This window comes from Salmo salar, chromosome 11 (genome assembly GCF_965601325.2).
Source record: "Salmo salar chromosome 11, fSalSal1, whole genome shotgun sequence".
Lineage (NCBI taxonomy): Eukaryota > Metazoa > Chordata > Actinopteri > Salmoniformes > Salmonidae > Salmo > Salmo salar.
Window position 1 is genome coordinate 84,111,151 of NC_138301.1, and position 23,123 is coordinate 84,134,273.

Genomic DNA, 23,123 nt, shown 5'->3' on the forward strand with positions numbered 1-23,123 from the left:
GTTAATTAAATATATTAAACTCATGTTTTTATTAATGCAACTTGATGTCTATGGAAATATTACATTTTCTCTGCACCTATAGGGATACACTTTTAACAACTATATGGAAATGCTTTGCAAGTTACAAGTACAGCATGCATGTGGTGTAACAAATAAACAAAACGAGACTGTGTTTCCTACTATTTTTAATACCTACTCCATTTAATAAACTGTTATCAGAGTTAGGTATCCAACAAATGTAGGTGATGTTGCTGCATACGGCACATACATTTTGTGCATCCACATGCTATGAAAAATAAATAGCTTAAATTAATCAGGTAAGGACTTGCTTTTGCTTCAACGCAGATGTTTCATCTGTAGCCTGTTGTAGCAACACAACACATACGATTTGGGAGAAAGAGAGAGAGAGGAATAGATGGACTACATTCATTTATCAGTACATTCTATTGAGAGTTGTATACCCACAATAGTCTCGTGTGCGTTTTGTTCTGTTATCTTTTCGCATTTTGGTTTCTGCAGAGTGAAGGAGTCTCGAGGGCCAGGAAAAGCAGTGTAGGGGGTAGGCGGCACAGCTCGAGCTGTGCGGTGGCAGAGTCAGTGACAGAGGTACAGCAGCAGCCAGCTGCGCATGGAGGGCACAGCAGAACAGAACGGAGCAGAACCGGAGCCTGGGTGGAACGTGCCGCGCGCATGACAGCTTCAAAGGAACGCAGCGCCGCGCGGCAGCACACAAATTGAGCCCGCTAATCTGGCCCCTGCACCGCTCTTGTCAAAAGCATCTGTGTGAAATAACCCTCCTCGTGCAGATCAGCTCCTAAACTAGGGCAGGCTTTATCCCTCATCTGTTCCGCGGCGCCGCCGACCGGAGCCTCATAGTCAGCAGTGGATAGTGCAGGAATGAAGTGGACTGCATAGCAAGAGATCAGGCGATAGGCTACTGCACATTGGCTTTCTCCTTTTCACTCAAAACGTGACACAGTCTGGAATTAACTAACCAGACGTTTTTTTTAATTATTTTTTACTATTTCATCAATACTGAGGATAACACCTAGTTTGCACTTCCTGAACGATTGGAGACCGCAAAGGAGATTTTTTTCCCCAGACAAATTTATTTGGATGACCGGCTTTCCAAGTGGCTTTTTTATTGGATTCTCTACTACTTGGACTTTAATCTCAGAATCTCTGATTGTTATCCGTTGTTGCATGTAGAGGGTAACGGTAAAAAATAAAAAAAAAACAGAAGAAAATCCGAGGAATCGAAGTTCAGTTCTGTAAGTACGTTACATATGAGTTGACTATGTATAGTTCCCCGCCACTCCTGCTAGAACCGTAGCCAGCCCCTGTGGTCGAGAAGTTGTTTAGCTTCTCTCTCCCTCTGTGCGCGAACACTTAGAGCTAACACCCCTTTCTATGTAGTAGATCGCCTGGAAAGATACAAAAAATAGAGCGTTCTCCTTCACCCCCGCCTCGTACCAACAGGCGGTTCTGGTCTAAAGGTTCTCCAGAGAACGGTAAATGGCCGATGGGGAATCATGAACAGCACTTTGGAACTCGAAGATGGACCACGGCATAAAAACCAGGTATGTACCTACCCTCCTTGTACACATTTTCCTTGCGCAGCTGTGCGCTGTATTGGTAGTCTTTATAGATTTTGTATATAGCGCCAAAAAGGCAGGTGCACCTTTGGTGCAGTATTTCGTTTGCCTCCCGCTAGAAGTCTAGGTGCTAATCGAATCCTTGGATGTCCTTTCCATAAACCCTAACCTTAACCTCAACCACTACTGTTATCCTAACCCCAACCTTAATCATGACCATAACCCTTATCTTCCCCTAACCCAAACATTAACGATTACCTTAACCATGTGAAATGTCAACTTCAATAGGTAGGGACTTCCCAAGGATCCTCGATAGCCACACTGTATTTGGGTGCATCGCTCTATTCCGTGGGAGTAGCAGTGGAGCTCACCTCTCTCCCCATCTCTCTCTCCCCTGGCTATGGCACTTCTTGTTCCTGTCACAGTTTGTAAACCCAGCTGTATATCAAGTGGGTGGCTAATAGGTTATTTTGTTTCCCTCAATGCAAGCCTCGGAAGAGACAGTGCTATTCTCTGGAGTTGAAATTGCTTCACAGATAGAGAAATAGCCGAGAAAGGGGAATACTTTGGACTTGGACTGTGTGATATTGGCTATTCACCTCCGAGGTCCATGAATGCTGTTTTGGAATCTACAGGGCACTCAGAAAAATGCTGGGTGTATGCACTCTAAAAAAAGCTGGGTTATAAACAACCCAGTTTGGGTAAATATTGGACAGAACACACATTGTGTTATTTTGACCCAGCCAGTTGGGTCACAAACAACCCATTGTTTTCTTTAAATTGGGTTTTTAATGCTGGGTTATTGAGCTACGATCCACTGGGTCAGATCAGAAGACTGGAGGCGTGGCTTAGTAGGGGTGTGGCTTTCAGATAGTTATTTTTGCCCCCCCCCCATGAGAGTAAATGTCATTCTGTTTAGTCTGTTCTGTTTAATGCATGTTATAAGTAAAATAACTGTCATATCATGTTTTTTTTTAGAAATTGGATGCTGTTTGATTGAAACCAGATGAAAGTATGATGACTAAAATGTACTGTTGTTTCATAAAGTTACTGGTCATATCCCCAATGTCAAACAGTTGGATTCAGAAAGTAGGATTATTAATGGGATAGGGTGACATCACCCTAACTCTAATTTGAATACACCAATGGTAAAATGATATTCTCTTACCTAATTTAAACAAGTACCACTTTGTAACCAACATCGGAGAAGGCGTGTTTGCAGAGGGGGGTGGTTTATATAGCTAGATAGCTACTCTACTGGTGACAAAATTTGACTGTAGGGTGTCAGCAAATATATTTCAATGTTTACACTATTGATCTACGGCAAAGATACTTATATGTCTCCCCTTTCATCTGTGTCTGGTATTAGCTAGGTACTGGCTAGCTAGGTCTTCAGCCGGCATGGAACAGGGTCGTTTAAATCTCTGACGCAATTGTCATGTCATTGGAACCACATCACAAAAGACGTGGAAACAGAGCTGTATATAAGTGTTTTAAATCGTTGATGCAATTTCAATGTTTGAGTTGCTTTGTATGTCACTGCATTTGCTTGAGTTGAATTTATTGCACCACTGCCTCCAAGTTTCTTGACACAGGCCTTTCAAAGAGCTGTTAATCAAGGCGAGCTCATGATTATAAAATCCCCACTCATTCAGCATTTCATTTCAAACTTCCTGGTAGTGAGCCATTAGATAAAATAGTACTTTTTCAAAATTGTTGAGCATTTCTATCTTCAAAAATGTTATGTCACTCAAAAGGCTATTTAACATGGGAATCAGAATGACTGTTCGGGACCTTTAAATGAGTAATGATATTCATGATCACCTTTTACTTTAAAGGTCCAACACGACTCTTGACACCCACAAACATGTTACTGTTCTACATTCACCCCGATTACAAAAATGGATCACTCTTACAGACAGTGAGTCACGTGGCTGTGGCTTGCTATATAAAGCAGGCAGACAGGCATCAAGGCATTCAGGTACTGTTCGATTTAACTTTAGAATGGGCAAAATGAGTGACCTAAGCGACTGTGAGCGTGGTATGATTGTCAGTGCTAGGCACGCCGGATCCAGTATTTTGGGATTACTGAGAACAGTGTCTAGGGATTACTGAGAATGGTGCAAAAACCTAACAGGCGGGCCACAAACAGACAAATAATGGCGCAGTACAACAGCGGTGTGCAGAACAACATTTAGGAACGCACAAGTCATCTATCATTATAACAGTTATTGCTGCAGACGACCACACCATGTTCCATTCCGATCAGCTAAAAGCAAAAAGAAGCTCCAGTGGGCACATGATCACCAACACTGGACAATTCAGAAGTGAATAAACATTTTCTGGTCCGACGAATCCCAGTTCCTGTTGCGTCATGCCGATGGCAGAGTCAGGTTATTTTTTTTATTTACTTTTTAGTTATTTTTTATTTTTTCCTTTAAAAAAGTATTAACCCCTCCAACAACCCCCCCTCTTCGAAGGACAAATATATATATATATTTTAACAGCTTTTCTGCTACTTATACATATACATTTTACATATACACATACATTTTACATACACATTTTGCATACACATTTTGCATACATGGTACATTTATATAAAGCAGTCACATACAATAATACATTACCAAACATAAGCTCTTTAGTCCTAACCCTCAGCCACTCTCAGCCCATCCCACCTATCACCATAGACCACCCTTGTTTGGTTTCCATGTGCCATATATTTTTCAATTGTGCTGTGATGTTTTACATACATTTTTAACCTTTCTAATCATATAGTATCCACATATTGTGAGCTAAAGATGAAAACATTCCCTAGAAGTATTATTATATTATTTATTGACCGACAATGGCTTTCCAAATCGCCCCAAAACTGCTATCTGCAAGGTTAATTTTAAGTGCATGTTGTGATTTTTTTAACCATTCCTGAACCTGTGACCAGAAACAAGCTACATAGGGACAATACCAGAATAAATAATCTAATGAAAAATATACAGAGCTGAGATGGTTGAATGCCCCATGTATATAGCATCCTGCTGGTGGCAAGAATTTTATATAATAATTTAAATTGGAAAACTCTTAAGTGTTGAATCAAGTGTTGTTTTTGTACCAGTTCATAAACCACGTGCCATGGAATTGGTATATCAAAAATCTCTTCCCATTTATTTTGCAACCTGTATGACGTGGCTGTCAACATTTTTGTCCACAAATGAAACTGGTATATTTTTCTATTTATGACAATTCCTTTCAGTTTGTTCAATTTGTATCTTGAATATATGGCATGCAAATAAGTTCGCTATCGTCTCCCTTTTCCACTTGCCTCTTCCATTTTTGTGGTAATGCTGCAGTCAGTTGGTTGTAAGTTTGTATTGAGCAGATATTCTCATATATTTTCAGTAGCTGCATATGTGACACCTCCTCCGTTTCTATTCATAACATCATTAATAAATATAATACAATTTATTAAAACATTTTCCATAAAGAATGTTTTTTTATTTATCAGTATATTTGAGTTTAACCATAACATTTGTTGTAATATTTGTTCTATCTTTTCTGGTGGATAAAACAGAAATTTTAATCAGCTTTGTATGGCTTGTTTAAGAAAGGGCGATACTTTAGACAAAATGTAATTTTCAATTAGTCGAAAATGAGAAGTTGTAATCTGTATAAAGGCAAAAAGTCCATTTTTTTAACAAAGGATGAGTCTTTCTTAATAATCTACTGGAGAATCATTTTGGGTTTAAGTATAACTTATGTATGAGCATTAGCATTCCAAATAAAATGAAATATTTTTTGCTCATGTGATTTAAAAAATGAGTCGTCTGGAGTAGGCAGGACCGAAGAGTTAATCAATGTGATTTTTCCAGAAATAGACAAGTATTTACCTCTCCATGGTTTCAGAATCTTATTTATTTTTCTTTACTTTCTATTGAAATTGATTGTGGTATAATTTTTGAGATGTGAATATCAAGTATGTCTACTTCACCACTCACCCATTTTATTGGTAAACTACAAGGTAGTGTAAACACTGTATTTTTGAATGATCCAATATGTAATATGGTATACTTGTCATAATTAGGTTTTAGTCCAGAGAGGCTAGATAAATGATCAAAATCTTCAATGAGACTGTGCAGGGATCCAGATTACTGAGTTATGACAAAACTAGAGTCCTCAGCATACAATATCCCCTGGATTTCTAACCCCTTGATGTTCTTGATGGATCTAATTTTCATAGCTAACATTTCAATGGCCATTTTTAATAGCTACGGAGACAAAGAACAGCCTTGTTTTACTCCTTTTAAAAGTGCAATACTTTCTGAGAAGTAACCATTATTTACTGTTTTACATCTGGGGTTGCTGTACGTAACTTTAACCAATTGTATAAGAGATTCACCAATATTAAAGTCAGGATTTGGACCAATCCTGCCTGGTGTCAACGCTACAGACAGGTGGCGGTGTTGTACTGGTATGATGAATGTTTTCCTGGCACACGTTAGGTCCCTTGATACCAATTGATACCGATTAAGCAATGATTGAACACCACAGTGTATCTGAACATTGTGGCTGACCAAACCCTATAGAGCATCTTTGGAATGAGATGGAATGGGCGGTTTGCAGCATGAATATACCGCCGCCCAATCTGCAAAAACTGCGTGATAGGGGTTCTTTGGCTTGTAACCATAGAGTGTAACCCTTTCTGATGCTTGCCAAGATTTACCAGAGATAAGGGACTGTTGATATTATATACTTAAACACTTGATGCATCTAGTGTAGTAAGGGGAGTCACCCCAGGCCATTGCAGAGCTGCTTTAGAAGGCTATAATGAGCAGCAGACAGATTAGTCTTCTCTTTTCAGCAGGAGCCATTTGTTTCCAGCCTGTGTTTTCCACATAATAATTGTCTCGAAACTGAACCTAAACTTTACAGAAACAAATTTCACACATATTGAAATAAGTAAAGTATAATGGGAGAGAAAGGGGGAGAATGTGTGAGTTCATGAGTGAGGGGAAGCGAACAATATAGATAAGGCGTTCAATATCTGGGAACAGATTCACATCAGGCAGCAGGTGAGCGGGTGTCAGAGAATGTGGTGATGAGGCTTGTGGAACCTTACATTGGCAAGGGGAGAAATGTCACCAAGGACAATTTTTTCACTTCACTGTCATTGCCGAACAAGTTGCTTGCAAAGAAAACAAGCCTGGCCAGCACCATGAACAAAGTCAGATGGGAGCTCCCTCCCTCTGCACAAAATAAGGCACCTGCACAGCCGTTGTACTCCACAATGGTGCTGAAGAATGACAAGACAATGGGACACAATAAAGAGAGAACCAGAGACTAACCAAACAAATGTATGTCAAAGAGTGTCAAGCAATTGAATGTTACCCAGATTTGTGTCAAGTGTTAGGAGAAGGGATAAGAGCTAAATTAAATCAAACTGTTGCCATTGCGTGAAGATGCACACAATGTAAGCATGAGCTGACATTAATTGACTATTTTTGACTGCTGTCATATCCACACTTCTATTCAATGCCATTATTGCTTTTGTGCTGATTTTCACTATTTATCAAGGCCACTTGGCGCTTATTGTGATGTTTAGGCTACGGATGTGTCTTGCTGACCCCGAGTCTTGGTGGTTGGGGTATTTTTTTTTATTTAGTAATTATTAAAAGCTGTTACCCTGTTCCAACACATGTGCTTTCTGTTTCATAGTTGAAACAAAAGCACTCCACAAATAAAAAAAATTGAACACTTGAATTTTTGTGTATTATTTTTTTTACGTATAGCCTACAGTAACATAAACTAATTAAAAGGCTAACGTGTTATTAAAATTAAAAAACAAGGCCTTCATAAACATAAACACCCAATTCTTATTTTTTTGCGATAGCATATATTAAATGCATTAATTACGCTGTTAGAATGTTGCAGTCAGAATGACTGCTCATTAGCTTGAAGGGGGGTCCCTCGAGTCCCAGTAGTTCTAGTTAAAAGAAGCTATTGATCTTTTGTGTCTAAATTATATTATGGGCATTCTCGTGGTGTAGTAGGCTATTCAGAATGATTTCATTTCTTTTTGAACAGACCAGTAATTCTATAACTTTGGCAAATTTATTTCAATTTATCAGGGGTGCTGAAGCTCCTCCAGAACCCTTCGCGCGGCTGGGATTCTATAAGGAATAAATGATGATGAAGTGCAATGCTGGAAAAATGAGAGTTTCAGGCTCATGTCTATCAGAGCAGAGAGAGGGAGAGAGATCATAGAAAGGGAATCTCATTCTAGTTCTGTGAGCAATACAGGCGCGCTTCTCACACTGCCACATTCACGAGTTGGTATCAAACATATGCTCCAACGTTGGGCAAACCATAAGCCATGGCCAGCCCAAACCGAATCAACTCTTAGAATATCAGGCATGGGTTGAAAATCTAGATACCTTTTCATATTGTGTTTTTTTATTTGGGGGGGGCATGATAATTAACGAAGAGGAAACTCAAATTAACTTTGAACACTTTTATTCTAACTTGTACATTGCAAAATGTGAACATTAGTTTTCATGCCAGAGGTACCGGATCGGCCAAATATGTTCTGGAACTAAACAGTCCAAAACTGAGAGGTGCCGGATCCTCAAATTAAGCACTGATCATTTGATATCTCTCCATCTGGGGGGGACCTGCTGAGGTTAAACACTCCCGTATGCACTCTCGTACACGCACACAGACACACACAGACACAGACACAGACACAGACATACAGACACACACACAGACACAGAGAGAGGGAGTTGGTCCCAGGTTGAAAAAGAAGCAGGAAAAAGGGATTGGTTCCTGGTTCAGTAGGCCTCTGATTTCCCTGTTGGTGTTCTCACAGTGTAAAATCACTGTTCTAACAACCAAAAATACCCCTCTCTCTCTCTGAGATACAGTTCTCTGTGTGGTCGGGGTGTCTAACATCAAATTCTACAAGTGCAAGTTTCTTCACGCAAGTCCACACACACACACACACACACACACACACACACACACACACACACACACACACACACACACACACACACACACACACACACCTGCGCACATTAACTTAAAGGAACATACACATGCACGCACGGCACACACAGGGCTGAGGGCTTGCTACTTGTTTGTATGACTCTGCAGTTGAATGTGAATGTGTGACCGAACGTGTGAGAATGTTAGAAGGTGCTTCAGTTTGTGCAAGTGCATTTGAGTGTTTTGTTAATGTATGCCTCTGCTGGTCTTTGTGAATGTGTGAGAGTCCCGAAGCAGCATGTGTGTGTTTAATCAATCCATGCTGCTCCATAAGGAGGGGTTTACTATGTTTATTGAGGGAAAAAACAGACCTTCAGACTCATTGATTTTAGTTTGAAGCAGTTTTATTTTAACAGCAGCGCGGAAATCATTCACCTCCAAGTCACCTCAACAATTATGGATGCATGACATTATGAATTTTAAGGCATTTCTTGGGATTTCATCACATAAGAGATATTTTAGGATGTTACTGGAGATTTTCAATATTTTCATTCATATTATTTTGGCTATTTTTAGATCATTAACAATTTGATGTGTAGTGACATTGACGTTTGTGACTCCTTTCAGGAAACATGTCGCCCGTCACTTCTTCACAGGAGCGTTATTTGAAAGAAAACTTTCTTTTAAAAATCTAAATGCATTTTTTGGCATTAATGTGCCTTAATAAAAAAACTTGTATGCCATCTTTAAATACAAATACAATTGTTCAATTAAGAGCCTAGTTGGTTTAGCCATGGAAAAAGTCAGAAACCTTCCCGCTAGCCATGATTGGCTGAGATAATGTGGGCCGGACATGCCGAATAATGAGTTCGGATTGGTCTGCCATGTAGCACGCTTCTGTCCATAACATGAGCTGGTCAGTATGTGTAGGTAATCCTTTCTAACACAGCTTTTTTGAAAGATATCACATAGTAGAACTACATAAATGTTGCTCTCCACTTTCTGGAGGACCAAGTTTTGAAATCAGTGGAATTAGAGTATGATAGCTAAGGAGATGGAGAAAATTCTGCCGTTTGATTGCAAATATGCAGACGTACTCCAAAAGAGAACACACAGAAGGCTGTTGGATAAAACACCTGTCTCCGGATTACATCTTCAAACAAAGGGCAACCATGGCATCCGTGACAGATAGGGAGAAGCGTCCATCCATGTATACGGGTAAGATAGTCTAGCCAGCTACATTGTCAGATATTACACATTTCTAATTTTGGCAGAAAGTCGTTTTTGCTTCAAGTTAAAGTGTACTGTTAGTTAGCTAGCTAACGTTACGTGTATGATCTGTGTAGTAATATTATTTGAATCTCAGATCCATTTGCATTGCTAGTTATAGCCTAATTTTAGCTGGCTAATATTGAACTTGGTTGGTTAGCTACCTGCAGATTCATGCAGGGTAGTAACGTTATGAGTTGGGATTATGGTTCGTTGTTTAGCTAGCTTGCTGCATATCTAAACAAAAGACTCCACTACACAAGTAACTATTTCATTAGAATTATTACGATGTGACTGCAACAAACTGTCGATAGACGTAGCTGGTAAATTCGCTCTGGCTAGCTAGTCCAATTTCAGAGCACTCTAGTCTGAGTGTGTCAGAGGGCAGAATAACTGACAAATTTACAAACGCTCAGCACCTGTTGAATATGGCCAGTGTCAGTATTGCACTTCTAAGAATTGCATATTGTATGTGTGTGTGAGTGTGTGCATGTGTGTGCATGTTTGAGTGTGTGCATGTGTGTGTGTGTGTGTGTGTGTGTGTGTATGTATGTGTGTGTGTGTATTCACTGTTAAAGGGAAACCATTGTGTAAGTGCTAGATGGAAGGCTACAGATGACAACAACATTGTCTTCTTTCTTTGGCCTTGTTCTTCTACATGCCATTTAGTCTTTGTTTCTATCCTTGTTGATCAGAAGCCTCGAGAGAGAGAGAAAGAGAGAGAGAGAGACATTGAGAATGAGAAAATGAGAGTAAGAGAGAGTGAAATCTTATAAAGGGTCTATATACACACATTTTTAAAAAATAGTACCAGATTTGGGTTCTTTGGCTTGTAACCATAGCAAACCCCTTTTTGGTGCTATGTAGAAAGTTTTTTTAAGGTTCTTTAAAGAACCATGCCCATAAGGTTCTAAATGGAACCTATATGGTGCTATATAGAACCCTTTTTAAGGTTATTTAGATATTTTAGCGTGTAAATCTTGGTGGCGCAAACTCAACCATTTTTTTTAGATGCATGCCAGAAAAATCACTACACCACACAACACTAAACAATACATTAATTGCACAATAACGGTGACAAACGGTGCCCACAAACTGTTAAGGCCCACTGTACATAAAGCTGTCCCGACAGAGGAGTTTCCTTTCAGCACCATGGAGTGAATCCTTTACTACTGCTATACCTGGCTATCAGCGGAAGACTCGTCTGGCAGCGAAACAGTTCATTCAGCCTCATTTACTGCCTTTTTGAAAACCATAGCTGATATGGCTGACTTGTTTAAATACTGTGTAACTCGATAAGGACTGCATTCTCCTTCAATAATATCGAATGCCGAAATGAGTTTTACTTTTTAACCATACATAAACATAACATTTATGTTCAGTAAATTCATACTCTTTGTTCTTATAGCATATGAGATGTGAATAGGAAACTTAATTCCGAAGTTGAAGTGTATTTTCGGTCGCTTTAGCTCAAATAATGAGCTGTATCAATACATTTTGCATAATTCTTTACTTAGCTGTGTCATTTATTTTTGCATACTTTCCATTGAAGCTTGCATCGATCCATGTTTCAAAATATGTACAAATTGAGTACGCATTCGAGAAGTGCTCTCTATGCGCCATTTCGCTTACTTTGAATTGGCCTCATACTCCGACCCAACCATTTTCCAATTTGCATCATTTTTTACTTGGCTGCGTCATTTATTTTTGCATACTTTCCATTGAAGCTTGCATCGATCCATGTTTCAAAATATGTACAAATGGAGTACGCATTCGAGAAGTGCTCTCTATGCGCCGTTTCGCTTACTTTGATTTGGACTCATACTCCGACCCTCCCCTTCTCCAATTTGCGTGCTCGGAGCACGGTAGTATGCATTTTGAGAAACACCCAGGGTTTTGACACACTTGCCACCGGGTCTGCGTCGCACCGAACGGTGTGCATCACAGACACCAGGGGATCCCCAACTTCAATTGATCCACCTTAACTCTCAACCCCAACGCAGTTATCACTCCTTTCAGTGGCACTCTGTCGGAGAGCAGAGCAGGACACCCTTTCATCTCGAGACTGGAAGCACCATCTCCCTCTGAGCAGCAGATACACAACAAAACAATCAACATAAGTCCACCTCTGCATATTTTGGCCAAATTGACAGAACCCAACTACTTCTTCACCCAGCCTGATACCACAAATGGATGTGCCAAAAGGCATGGATCCAATTTTTTCATGAATCATACTCCCACAGGGCCAGAGTGATCTCAGGAATATACCTAATCATTATGGTAGAGCTCAGAAGCCTTCACCTCACCTGATGACACAAGTTCGTTCTTCTCACTTTGTAATATGAAACAATATAACACAACGCATCACACTCTCACAAACGGTTGCACAAAAAACAGCGGGGCTCAAACCACACCCCAAAATATTCTAACGGGCCGCTCCCCAACATTTTAATTATCACTAAAAGAGCAGAGAACCCTCTTGTGAACTGTAAAGAACCATGGAAGAGCTCGAAGGGGTTTTTGAGTCATTGTGGTTCCACATCACCCTTCCCAACGAACCCACATTTTATGTGTGTTTAGAGTCGCAAAGATCTTCAGCCCCACGGAAAGTGTCAGTAAGAAATACAGAGTACATTACACTCCAGTAGACTATTTCAGAACCATGGACAGCGTCCACATAGAGACAGACAAAGTGTGAGAGAGAGAGAGAGAGAGAGAGAGAGAGAGAGAGAGAGAGAGAGAGAGAGAGAGAGAGGATGTATGGACGGATGGATGGATACAGGCAGTTCCCAGTAGTGTAGAGTGTTAACCTCTTAAAGCAATTGTAAAATAAACCAATTGTGTGTGTGTCTGTGCGCGTGTGTATAGGGGAGCAGTGGTGAAAGGAATGGAGAAAAGAAACGAATGAGATGACGGCAAGGTTATACCTCCTGGAGCCTCTGACAGATACATCACGATTTTGACCTGCTCGACAAGATACAGCATAGTTGCTGGAGAGAGAGAGAGAGAAAGATGGAGAGAGAGAGGGAGTGAAGAGTTTCCCTGTACTTGTGCATGTGACAATAAAAAACTTGAACTTACACTTCAGGCAGAGAGAGAGAGCCAGAGACAGAGGAAGAGAGTGAGTGAGAGAGACTATATTTTAAGAGTGGTATTTTCATCAGACACTCCATGTCTCTCTTACACACACTTGCACACCCTTTCCAGTGTTTCTCTCTACCTCCCTCTCTTTTGAATCTCTACCTCTTTACCTTCTCTCACTCTGTCTCACCCACACATTATAACCAGGGGCAAATTGAAGATTGGATGGTATTTCTCCTTCATATGCTGCCTGCTTGGCATCATATAGATATTTCTTCCCTCAAGACATTTCCTGTTATTTTTGTTCATCCAAAACAATATGCTGTGTGTGTGTGTATGTCCAGATGTACTGTTTACAGTTTGCGTGCCTTCCTCTGTTCAATCATCTTGAACGGTTCAATCATCTTGATAGACACCTTGGCTGCCCTACTGTTTTGGACAGATTGGTTTATATCTCCATGTCTGCATCTAAAATAACAGCCCCATGGGCCCTGTTCAAAAGTAGTGCACTACTTAGTGAATAGGGTGCTATTTGGAACACAGTCAAATAAGTGGAGTGAGAAGTGTTCGGTTTCCTGGCTGTGATTTCAATCTGTCTGAAATGGAGCTCCCATTCATTTGGCTTCTGTCGCTTGCTGGCCTGCCTGGGCTGGTGCTACTGCTATCGAATAGAGATGTTAGATTAAGTCCTACTCTTATAGAGATGCACAAGAGCTGCACAGCTCCCCGGCATAATGGACCTCTCTGTTTCCCCGTCTTCCCTATTAATCAAGGGGTTCTTTCATGCACGCATGAACACGCCACACACGGGCAGCATACAAGTGAGTACACACTCACACATGTTCAAGCGTGCATACATGCACACACACACACAGACACACACACTAAAAACAAATGGTTCTATATCGTGCCAAATAAGTGTTAATTGGCTTGCAACCATAGCGGAACCCTTTTTTGGTGCTATATGGAACCTTTTTCTGAAGGTTCTCTGTGGCACCAAAAAAGGGTTTCGCTATTATTTCCACCCGTTTGGGGGCTATATAGAATTCCTTTTTATGGTTCTGTATAGAACGTTTATGGAGAATGGTTCTATAAAGGACTTTGCTCAAACCCAAAGGTTCTTTGAGATGCCCCCCTGTGTTAGCCTACCATTACAGCATTAAAATAGGAAACATGGCACGGTATCATCTGTCATATACAAAGCATGGAAATCCTATTTGTCTTTGTGTTAAAGACACACGGTGAAGCCCTGGTGATTGAGTTGTGTCTCCCTGACTGAGTAGTGCTCTCCCCAGTCGCATGATTGGGTCTGTTCTCATCCAAATGGGGCTGTTTCCTCTGCAAACCGGTGTCATATATTTACCCACTAATGAGTGCAGTTCAACTAACAGAGAACATTAATGACGTCTTTATAGGCCAGGCGCCATCAGGTGTCCCAAGGTTAATAGTTATTTTAATTGACTTGAGGCAACTGGAGGGAAGGATGCCTCAGATACATTTATAGTTTCCCCTTGGCTCATAGTGTTCGACAGGGATGGGTGACTCTGGTCCTCAGGGGCCTGAGTGTCTGCTCTGCTGGTTTTGATTCTGTCTTTCAAATGAGTGTCTGGTTTATACCTGGAGAACCAGGTTTGTCTACTCATCTTTTTATGAATCTGAGCACTGTAGGGAAAAGAGGGATGGAATAGAAGAGTGGGCAGGTGAGAGAGATACAGTAGAAACATATGAGAGAATATAAGTGGTTCTGCGGTCAAAAAATCTGCAGTGCACCCTCCCCCACTACAGCCTGGGGTTCGATACCAGCCGGCTGAGTCCGGGAGCACCATAGGACGGCGCGCAATTGTCCCAGCACCGTTCGGTTTAGGGGAGGGTTTGATCAGGGGTCTTTCCTTGGGTCATTGTGCTCTAGCGACTTCTTGTGGCAGGTCCGGACGCCTGCAAGCTGATGTCAGCTTAACTGTGTTTCCTCCAACACATTGGTGCGGTTGACTTCTGGGATAAGCGAGTTGTGCGATAAGATGTAGTGCGGCCAGGCGGGTCATGTTTCGTAGGACGCATGACTTGACCTTCCCGAGCCCGAGCCCATTTTGGATTTGCAGCGATGAGCCAAGATTGTAATTTGAGAAGAAACAGGATTTTTTTATATACTTGTGACCATACCACCCTGAAAACACCTGATCTTGTCTGATCTTGGTAGCGAAGCAGGGTCAGGCTTGGTTAGTATATAGATGGGAGACCGCCTGGGAATACCAGGTGCTGTAAGCCCCCCCCCCCCAATTTTATTTTTAAGAAGATAAAAAAATAACAGGTGATTGTAGTGATGTGAGGGTGACAAAGATGGAGTGATGATGATGTATCACAAGAGACAAAGTTCTCTGATGGCACATATCAGATTTAGATTCCGTTTGCGATGGAGATGTATAAACAGAGGGATACAGCGATGAGTTCATTCCTACTGTACTATAAAACACTTATGACAAACTCATGGCTAATATATTAACAGAGTTATCCTCTGCCATTCATAATTTATTCACCATCAAAAATTCAATCTGGCAGACTGTGTGCCATTATTCAGCCTCGCTGGGGGAAAGCAGTCGCTGCTGTTTTAATAAATGAGGAGTTTAAGGACTCCACTCCCACGGATCACAGTTATTCCAAACCCCTGACTTCTAAATTCTCTTTCCTACTACTTTGGAGTAATAGCAGAAAGGGAGAGAAAACAGTACGGGTAGAATAGAAATGGAGGGAGGGAGTTGTGGAGATCTCTGGAAGTAAATGTATTGGGATTGGTTGTCGTCACGCTTTTAGAAATCAGGACAATAAGTGCTTGTTTGCGTTTTCTGAAGTGATACTTTTTGGTTCTTGAACCCTCTTCAAAATCAACAGTCTGCTGTGATTGCCTTTTACAACCGGAAGACTTGAAAACACTTGTCCTCCACCACTCTCTCTCTCTCTCTACATCTCTCTATTGCTCCCTCTCCGACTGCCATTGAAGTCAATGTATTGTGTAACCCTTGTGTTTATGCTGTAGTTCTACGTACTTGGATGTTTCTGTGAAGAACCTCCGTTTAGCCCTCTGTGCAAAATGTGCAGCAGGCGGCAATAAGCCTGATTGGATATGTAAATGGGAGGTGTTGGGGGTCCAAAGACTTTCTGCTGATGCTGTACAACTCTTTACAGTGTGCATACTGGGGATCTCTCTGTATTACACACGCGCACACAAGCGCACACACACACACACACACACACACACACCCACACACACGTGCGCACACACACACACACACGCACACACGCACACTCACACTGAGCATAAAACAGCTCTCATCCCATGTAGCGAACACTAATCTTATAAAGTAGGACAGGAGTTAGCAAGTGTGGTTTCTTCGTATTACTTTTACCAATTTGATTATATTAGATTACTAATCTCTGCAAGTGTAACAGGGTTGGTTATGTTTCCACTTGCCTCTAAAGAAATGTGTATTTAATGTTCAAGCATTCTTATTGGTTGGTTCAACTCTGACGACAATAAGGTGTGTTGTGATTGGCCCCGCTTGCAGATAGGGGGAGATCGCGAACGTCAGGTCTTCACAGTATGAAAATGTGATGCAAGGGATTTTGCCATCGACAGCCATCAATATCGTCAAGCCCTGCACAACTAACGTGCTGTTTCCTATTTAACAACAGAAATAAATTATGCTCAACTGGGACCATTGGCTGATATGATTTATTAGGAGAAAACACAACGCAAGGAGAGTACGATATACATCTGTTACACAAGGAAGGGCCGAAGGAAAGATTTTTCCAAAACACCACTGTGCTGTCTTCCGCCATCTTGTCTGTCACCTTTTTTTGAATTCACTCCCTGCTGCTGTTGCTCTATGACTCATATCCACAGCCAGAGAGAGATGAGGGGAGAGAGACAGACTGAGAGAGAGAAGCAGGGAGTGAGAGTGAGAGAGAGAAAGAGAGACGGATGGAGGTAACAGACTAAGAGGGATGGAGGGAGAGAAAAAGATAGAGAGAAAAGGATGGAGGAGGGGAGACAGTGGAAAGACTGAGAGAGACACTGTTGTAGGTATCCCAACAGGTAGACTATCCCAATAGGCGAAGAACCGCCACAACATGTCATTTTTTACTACGAATACTGCAACAGAAGCTAACTCCTTCCCCCGCTTCGTCTGCTACAATATGTTGAGTTTCCCGGGGAAGCAGTGAAGCCAGCTGTAGAATATTGAGTGATTGTGTTTATGAGTCTGTTATTAAAGACTGTGAAACAATGTTGTGTATGTTAACTATTGCCTGATTGTGTTCATGAGTATATTATTAAATGTGTATGTTTACTGCTTTTCATTAAATCACGTATGGCTACAAATATTGTATGTGCATTCGTTCATATGGGCAGCATATTCTATAAATAGCCTACAGAAATTGGTTCAGTTATGGCCTAAAATAAATGTTTTCATAGGGGCAGAATATTATAGCCTAGGGTTGGCTCATCGCGCCCTAGCAACTCCTTGTTGAGGGCCAGGTGCCTGTAGGCTGACCGCGGTCGCCAGTTGAACGGTGTTTCCTCCAACACATTGGTGAAGCTGGCTTCCGGGTTAAGCTGGCGGATGTTAAGGAGTGCGGTTAGGCGGGTCATGTTTGGAGGACGCATGACTCCACCTTTGCCTCTCCCGAGGGCGTTGGGGAGTTGCAGCGATGAGACAAGATCGAAATTGGGGAGAAAAAGGGGGTAAAATAAAACAACAACAAAAAATGTTGGGGCGTGGATTAGAAAACCAGTCAGTATCTGGTGTGACCTCCTTTTGCCTCATGTAGCGCGAGACATCTCCTTCACATAGAGTTGATCAGGCTGTTGACTGTGGCCTGTGGAATGTTGTCCCACTCCTCTTCAACGGCTGTGCGAAGTTACTGGATATTGGTGGGAGCTGAAACACACTGTCGATCTAGAACTTCCCAAACGTGCTCAATGGGTAACATGTCTGGTGCATATTCAGGCCATGGAACAACTGGGACATTTTCAGCTTCCAGGAATTGTGTACAGATCCTTGCAACATGGAGCCGTGCATTTTCATTCTGAAACATAAAGTGACGGTGGTGGATGAATGGCACAACAATGGGCCTTAGGATCTTGTCATGGTATCTCTGTGCATTCAAGTTGCCATTGATAAAATGCAAGTGTGTTCGTTGTCTGTAGCTTGTGCCTGCCCATACCATAACCCTACCGCCACCATGGGGCACTCTGTTGACAACGTTGAAATCAGCAAATCTTGCCCATAAGACGCCGGTACAGTTGAAACCGCGATTCATCCATGAAGAGCACACTTCTCCAGCGTGCCAGTGTCCATCGAAGGTGAGCATTTGCTCACTGAAGTCGGTTACGACGCCAAACTGCAATCAGGTCAAGACCCTGGTAAGGATGACGAGCACGCAGATGAGCTTCCCTGAGACGGTTTCTAACAGTTTGTGCAGAAATTCTTCGGTTGTGCAATCCCACAGTTTCATCAGCTGTCCGGGTGGCTCGTCTAAAATGATCTCGCAAGTGAAGAAGCCAGATGTGTAGGTTCTGGGCTGGTGTGGTTACTCGTGGTCTGCGGTTTTCAGGCCATTTGGACACACTGCCATATTCTCTGAAACGACGTTGGAGGTGGCTTATGGTAGAGAAATTAACATTCAATTGACAGAATTTCACATTTTAGAGTGGCTTTTTATTGCACAGAGCACAAGATACACCTGTGTAAGGATTATGCTGTTTAATCAGCTTCTTGATATGCCACACCTGTCACGACTTCCGCCGAAGTCGGCCCCTCTCCTTGTTCGGGCGGCGTTCGGCGGTCGACGTCACCGGCTTACTAGTCACCACCGATCCATGTTTCCCTGTTCGTTTTGTTTTGTCTTAATTTTACACACCTGTTTTCAATTCTCTTATTATGTTCCTTATTTAACCCTCTGGCTTCCCTTTCTGTTTTGTCCGTGATTGTTCGTGTCAGTGGTTGTTGGAGGTGTTTCTCCTAACCCTGTTGTTTTGCTGTTTGAGATTTTTTATTGTGTTTTTGAGTAAACAAGACCGTTTGCACTCATACCTGTGTCCTGCGCCTGCCTCCGCTACGTCTCAAAACAAAAATCGTTACAACACCTGTAAGATGGATGGAGTATCTTGGTAATGGATAAATTCTCACTAACTGTAATGTAAACAAATTTGTGCACACAATTTGAGAGAAATAAGCTTTTTGTGCATATGGAACATTTACGGAATCTTTTACTTCAGCTCATGAAACATGGGACCAACACTTTATATGTTGCATTTATATTTTTGTTCAGTATAGTTTCTACAATTGATTTTCATTAAAAAAAATGTCCTTTCGTTTTATCTAGTTTGTAGGCCTCCTTGCTCGCACATGCTTTTTCAGTTCTGCCCACAAATTTCTATAGGATTGAGGTCAGGGCTTTGTGACGGCCACTCCAATACCTTGACTTTGTTGTCCTGAAGCCATTTTGTCACAACTTTGGAAGTATGCTTGGGGCCATTGTTCTTTTGGAATACCCATTTGCGACCAAGCTTTAACTTCCTGACTGATGTCTTGAGATGTTGCTTCAATATATCCACATCATTTTTCTTCCTCATTTTGCCATCTATTTTGTGAAGTGCACCAGTCCCTCCTGCAGCAAAGCACCCCCACAACATGATGCTGCCACCCCCGTGCTTCACAGTTGGGATGGTGTTCTTCAGCTTGAAAGCATCCCCCTTTTTTATCCAAACATAATGACGGTCATTATGGCCAAACAGTTCTGTTTTTGTTTCATCAGACCAGAGGACATTTCTCCAAAAAGTACGATCTTTGTCCCCATGTGCATTCGCAAACCGTAGTCTGGGTTTTTTATGGCGGTTTTGGAGCAGTGGCTTCTTCCTTGCTGAGCGGCCTCTCATTTTACTGTGGATATAGATACTTTTGTACGTGTTTCCTCCAGCATCTTCACAAGGTCCTTTGCTGTTGTTCTGGGATTGATTTGCACTTTTCGCACCAAAGTACGTTCATCTGTAGGAGAGAGAACACGTCTCCTTCCTGAGCGGTATGACGGCTGCGTGGTCCCATGGTGTTTATACTTGCATACTATTGTTTGTACAGATGAACGTGGTACCTTCAGGCGTTTGGAAATTGCTCCCAAGGATGAATGAGACTTGTGGAGGTCTACAATTCTTTTTCTGAGATCTTGGCTGATTTCTTTTGATTTTCCCATGATGTCAAGCAAAGAGGCACAGAGTTTGAAGGTAGGCCTTTAAATATACTGCTCAAAAAAATAAAGGGAACACTTAAACAACACATCCTAGATCTGAATGAAAGAAATCATCTTATTAAATACTTTTTTCTTTACATAGTTGAATGTGCTGACAACAAAATCACACAAAAATAATCAATGGAAATCCAATTTATCAACCCATGGAGGTCTGGATTTGGAGTCACACTAAAAATTAAAGTGGAAAACCACACTACAGGCTGATCCAACTTTGATGTAATGTCCTTAAAACAAGTCAAAATGAGGCTCAGTAGTGTGTGTGGCCTCCACGTGCCTGTATGACCTCCCTACAACGCCTGGGCATGCTCCTGATGAGGTGGCAGATGGTCTCCTGAGGGATCTCCTCCCAGACCTGGACTAAAGCATCCGCCAACTCCTGGACAGTCTGTGGTGCAACGTGGCGTTGGTGGATGGAGCGAGACATGATGTCCCAGATGTGCTCAATTGGATTCAGGTCTGGGGAACGGGCGGGCCAGTCCATAGCATCAATGCCTTCCTCTTGCAGGAACTGCTGACACACTCCAGCCACATGAGGTCTAGCATTGTCTTGCATTAGGAGGAACCCAGGGCCAACCGCACCAGCATATGGTCTCACAAGGGGTCTGAGGATATCATCTCGGTACCTAATGGCAGTCAGGCTACCTCTGGCGAGCACATGGAGGGCTGTGCGGCACCCCAAAGAAATGCCACCCCACACCATGACTGACCCACCGCCAAACCGGTCATGCTGGAGGATGTTGCAGGCAGCAGAACGTTCTCCACGGCGTCTACAGACTCTGTCACGTGCTCATTGTGAACCTGCTTTCATCTATGAAGAGCACAGGGCGCCAGTGGCGAATTTGCCAATCTTGGTGTTCTCTGGCAAATGCCAAACGTCCTGCACAGTGTTGGGCTGTAAGCACAACCCCCACCTGTGGACGTCGGGCCCTCATACCACCCTCATGGAGTATGTTTCTGACCGTTTGAGCAGACACATGCACTTTTGTGGCCTGCTGGAGGTCATTTTGCAGGGCTCTGGCAGTTCTCCTCCTGCTCCTCCTTGCACAAAGGCGGAGGTAGCAGTCCTGCTGCTGGGTTGTTGCCCTCCTACGGCCTCCTCCACGTCTCCTGATGTACTGGCCTGTCTCCTGGTAGCGCCTCCATGCTCTGGACACTACGCTGACAGACACAGCAAACCTTCTTGCCACAGCTCGCATTGATGTGCCATCCTGGATGAGCTGCACTACCTGAGCCACTTGTGTGGGTTGTAGACTCCGTCTCATGCTACCACTAGAGTGAAAGCACCACCAGCATTCAAAAGTGACCAAAACATCAGCCAGGAAGCATAGGAACTGAAAAGTGGTCTGTGGTCCCCACCTGCAAAACCACTCCTTTATTGGGGGTGTCTTGCTAATTGCCTATAATTTCCACCTGTTGTCTATTCCATTTGCACAACAGCATGTGGAATTTATTGTCAATCAGTGTTGCTTCCTAAGTGGACAGTTTGATTTCACAGAAGTGTGATTGACTTGGAGTTACATTGTGTTGTTTAAGTGTTCCCTTTATTTTTTTGAGCAGTGTATATTCATTATAGAGTTTTAGAATTGTTCCACAGTTGTTTGCTCTTTCTCTCTCTCTCTCTTAAGACCCCAAGAAATGTGTGACTGAGACAGAACTCTGCAGGGGAGTGTGGGAGATAAGAGACTAGTCAGACATTCCACAATAAATCAACTTTTGGGATTGGACATTTATTGCCTAGCTTTTAGATAACACTGAAACTCTTTGTTTGAATAGCTATGGATGCATGGGCTTGGTCTCAGGAGTAGAAGGTAATGACGTTGTCAGTGACATCCCTAAGGCTGGATTTCGGTGTAATAAAACAAATTGAGAACTTTTGTTTGATGCAGAACTTACTCGGAAACATGCATGCTATGTTCCTGATTGTCAACTTCTGTCTGCAATTACATTAATAAAGGTTTTTGAATGATTTAACCTCTATGGGCTAGGTGGGACGCTTGCGTCCCACCTACTCAACAGCCAGTGTAATCCCGTGGCGCGTTATTCAAATACCTCAAAAATGCAAAAACTTCCATTTTTCAAACATATGACTATTTTACACCATTTTAAAGACAAGACTCTCGTTAATCTAACCACACTGTCCAATTTCAAAAAGGCTTTACAACGAAAGCAAAACATTAGATTATGTCAGCAGAGTACCCAGCCAGAAATAATCAGACACCCATTTTTCAAGCTAGCATATAATGTCACATAAACCCAAACCACAGCTAAATGCAGCACTAACCTTTGATGATCTTCATCAGATGACAACCCTAGGACATTATGTTATACAATACATGCATGTTTTGTTCAATCAAGTTCATATTTATATCAAAACCAGCTTTTTACATTAGCATGTGACTAGCATTCCCAACAACACTGCCGGTGAATTTACTAAATTACTCACGATAAACGTTCACAAAAAATATAACAATTATTTTAAGAATTAAAGATACAGAACTCCTCTATGCACTCGATAAGTCCAATTTTAAAATAGCTTTTCGGTGAAAGCACATTTTGCAATATTCTCATTAGATAGCCCGGCATCACAGGGCTAGCTATTTAGACACCCAGCAAGTTTAGCCTTCACCAAACTCCGATTTACTATTAGAAAAGTTTGATTACCTTTGGTGTTCTTTGTCAGAATGCACTCCCAGGACTGCTACTTCAATAACAAATGTTGGTTTGGTCCCAAATAATCCATTGTTATATCCAAACAGCGGCGTTTTGTTCGTGCGTTCAAGACACTATCCGAAAGGGTAAATAAGGGTGGCGAGTATGGCGCATTTCGTGCCAAAAAATGTCTAAATATTCCATTACCGTACTTCGAAGCATGTCAACCGCTGTTTAACCTCT

General features: G+C 42.0%; 1 protein-coding gene and 1 pseudogene across 2 annotated transcripts in view; both read left to right on the top strand.

Annotated features, from left to right (window-relative positions):
- Positions 1-477: 477 nt before the first annotated feature.
- The window catches only part of LOC106562973 (fibrinogen C domain-containing protein 1), a 254,379-nt gene continuing 231,733 nt past the window's right edge, over positions 478-23,123 (top strand). The window contains exon 1 of one of the 2 annotated variants that reach the window (XM_014128131.3): positions 478-1,580. In XM_014128131.3, the coding sequence (XP_013983606.1) occupies positions 1,533-1,580 (48 nt within the window). In that variant the 5' untranslated portion in view covers positions 478-1,532. The remainder of the gene's footprint in view (positions 1,581-23,123) is intronic. The other variant, XM_014128128.3, reaches the window with a different exon arrangement.
- LOC123725290 (uncharacterized) lies at positions 15,076-15,194 on the top strand (annotated as a pseudogene).